Source organism: Austrofundulus limnaeus, unplaced genomic scaffold (assembly GCF_001266775.1).
Source record: "Austrofundulus limnaeus strain Quisiro unplaced genomic scaffold, Austrofundulus_limnaeus-1.0 Scaffold428, whole genome shotgun sequence".
NCBI classification, from domain to species: domain Eukaryota; kingdom Metazoa; phylum Chordata; class Actinopteri; order Cyprinodontiformes; family Rivulidae; genus Austrofundulus; species Austrofundulus limnaeus.
The window spans coordinates 454,507-457,635 of record NW_013952830.1 but is presented as its reverse complement, the minus strand read 5'-3'; the positions used below and the strand labels follow the sequence as shown (position 1 = coordinate 457,635).

Here is a 3,129-nt window from a genome sequence, read left to right as displayed (position 1 = left end):
AAGTTGTAAAATGTCATAACAGTCCCACCGAACAGTTAGAATTGTTGTTAAGGGTTTTTTTCCTGGTGTTCAATCTTAACACGGTGTATTTTTCTTGTTTCAGGAAAGTGTTTTGAGTTAATAATTCACTAAGGGTTTAACTAGAAATAAAGTAAATTTAAATAAAGCTAAAACTTTAAAAGGTTAAAGAGTTAAACATAATGTTAATTTAAATCAATAATAACATAAATCTAAAAACTCTAAAGGTTAAAGAAATAATAATATAAAGTTTTAAAAGAAATAGTCAAAACTACAAAAGGGAAGCATTATTTTAAATAAATAGAAACGAATCAGGCCTAAGATAGAAACAGTCTCAATATGAGACTGGAAATCTGGAGGTGAAAAACACATCTCTCCCTATAATGAAGGGAAGTTGGAAGTGGTCCTGGAGGACACATGGTATTGATCTCTGTGTTAGCAGAGATCAAGAGAGGGAGTTATTGAAATATGGAACACCTTTAACTATATTTTGTGTTCTGTTAATAATCAGTTAGTAATCTTATAATTGGTATATGTAATGACCTGTTTTATTTTCAGTGTGTGTGTCACTCTGGTCAAAACATGTTTGAAGAACAGGGTCAAAGCCCAGGTTCCTTATCGTTTCAAGGCTGTGCAGATTAATGGAACAAATGGCGTAGCAGGAGGCGGGCATGACCACCTGCAGCTGACTGATAATGTATTATTCTCAGACATTACGTAAGGATGAGGCTTCAGTATAAAATGTCAAGAATTACAGGAATATGACGAGACACTTGATGATCGAAGGGAAGTATCGGTCCGGTGTTCTCCCAGATTTGCAAATCTGTTTCTGTGGGTTTTACATGTAATCTGTAATAAATTATGTTAACTCTTTAAGGTGTCTCCTACTAATTGCCTCCAAAATCCCAATGGACCCGGGTAAGAGCAACTCAGCTCTTAACACTGTCTGTTTTGTATTGTCTGAACGAACCAGTTGTATTTTGTATAACTGTAGCTGTTTTCCACTCCTCTTTTCTGAAAGTTAATAAATACGATCAAGCTGCCTCAAACGGGCAGAGCTTCGCTGTTTTCAACTGCTGTTAAGTTGGGCACATTGAATCTCTCCCTTTGGGCAAAGCGTATCTTTTGAATTTTCACTATTTGTCTGATTTGTCTGATTCTTGTTGGTTCACTAGGGTTGTTCATTTTGACTATTTACAGAGGAAAAAATCCAACATTTCTGGTGCCGTGACCCGGATTGCCTCCCTTCTGAAGCTGCTGCCCCCGCGACCCGACCCTGGATAGGCGGAAGAAAATGGATAGATCAAAAGGAAAAAAAAATAGTATAGGTCCTCTGGACGGGTTCTTCTTTAATGAAACGTTTCGTCTCTCCTCCAAGAGACTTCTTCAGTCTGAGAGTTTCAGGCAAAATTCAGGCTTTTGAGTCCTGCCTCCAGGTGACTCATACTCACATCACATGGCTATGGTTCACAGGTGACTGATACTCACATCACATGGCTGAAGAAGTCTCTTGGAAGAGAGATGAAACGTTTCATTAAAGAAGAACCCGTCCAGAGGACCTATACAATTTTTTTTTCCTTTTGATTTTTTACCTGGATTACTGAGATGCATCAGGACGTCCAGAGGATCTATACAATTTTTTTCCTTTTGATTTTTTACCTGGATTACTGAGATGCATCAGGACAAAATGGATGGATGTTACGCAGATGACAGCCAGATCTATGACCCTCTCAAAGGGTCTAATTCGTATGCAATAGACTCACTACTTATGTGTCTTGAGGACCTGGAGGCCTAGATGGCACAAAATTTTTGAGTTTTAATGAAACTAAGACTGAGGTTATGGTTTTTGGAGGTACTGTTGGCCACTCCCCTGTAGGTCTTGGTTCCTTGACTCAGTACAACAAATAGTTAGTGAGGAATTTGGGAGTTGAAAAGACCCCTGAACTTAAATTAGACAGCCACATTAGGTCAGTTGTTAGAAGGAGTTTTAATCATTTGAGGCAGCTAGTTAAAATAAAACCTGTCATTCCAAGAAGACATTTTGAGACATTGATCCATGCCTTTATCACCACTCGGCTGATTACTGTAATGCACTTTATCTGGGGGTTAGTGGGTCCTCCATCGCCCGACTGCAGAGGGTCCAACATGCTGCAGTGAGGCTTTTAACTGGTACATGTGAATATGAGCACATTTTAGTTTCACTCCACTGGCTGCCTGTGCCTTTCAGGATCCATTTAAGAATACTTCATTTGTTTCTAAATCTTTGAATGGCTTTGCCCCACCATACCTGTCTGACCTGCTGCACCCCTATAATCCCTCCTGCTCCCTCAGATCAGGTGATCATCTGCTCCTGAGGGTCCCTAAAACCAGACTCAAACTCAGGGGGATCAGTCTTTTGTTGCAGCAGCTCCTAAACTCTGGACCAAGCCTCAGACAGTCGTCTTCACTGACTGTTTTTAAAACTTGTCTTAAAAACCACGGGTTGTGTTCTTCATTTTTACTAGATTTTATTTTTTGTTTTTATTTTAGATTAACTTTTACGCATTTATTGTTTTTATTCCTTGTTTTAACTTTGTCTTTTATGACTTGCTTTTATTTTTCTGTGGTTTTTTTCTATTTTAATTGTGAATGAGTTTGTTTTTGTATGAGCTGTGTTGCAGTGCTGATTCTGTACAGCACTTTGGTCGTTAGTGAGTGAGCGAGCAAGTAAATTAATTAATTAATTAATTAATTAATTAATTAATAAAGGTCTGATACTCACGTGTAAGATGGCGCGCACGTTGCTGGATGTTAGGTTGTGTTGTTTGGACTTCCTGTCCAGATCGATGTCCAGCCGTCCCAGTTCATCATCGCTGGTCTCCATAGCAACAGCCCAACCTGTCCATCAGAAAACACATCATGTCTGTTTGGTGGCTCCGCCTTCTGTGGACACACAACTGTGGGAAACATACCTGAGCCAGGTGTGCTGTCCTCCTCCTGTTCAAGGTCAGAGAAATGTGTCAGCTTCACTGGTCTCTTGTCTCCAGCTGGATGCTGCCACAGCGTCTGACACACACACACACACACACACACACACACACACACACACACACACACACACACACACACACA

General features: G+C 39.9%; 1 protein-coding gene across 2 annotated transcripts in view; it reads right to left on the bottom strand.

Annotated features, from left to right (window-relative positions):
- The window catches only part of gon4lb (gon-4 like b), a 37,828-nt gene that overhangs the window by 32,333 nt on the left and 2,366 nt on the right, over nucleotides 1-3,129 (bottom strand). For both annotated transcript variants that reach the window (XM_014024577.1, XM_014024578.1), the window contains exons 2-3: nucleotides 2,970-3,063; nucleotides 2,780-2,895 (exon numbers count right to left, since the gene is read on the bottom strand). In XM_014024577.1, coding sequence (XP_013880031.1) covers nucleotides 2,780-2,895; nucleotides 2,970-3,063 — 210 coding nt within the window. The remainder of the gene's footprint in view (nucleotides 1-2,779; nucleotides 2,896-2,969; nucleotides 3,064-3,129) is intronic.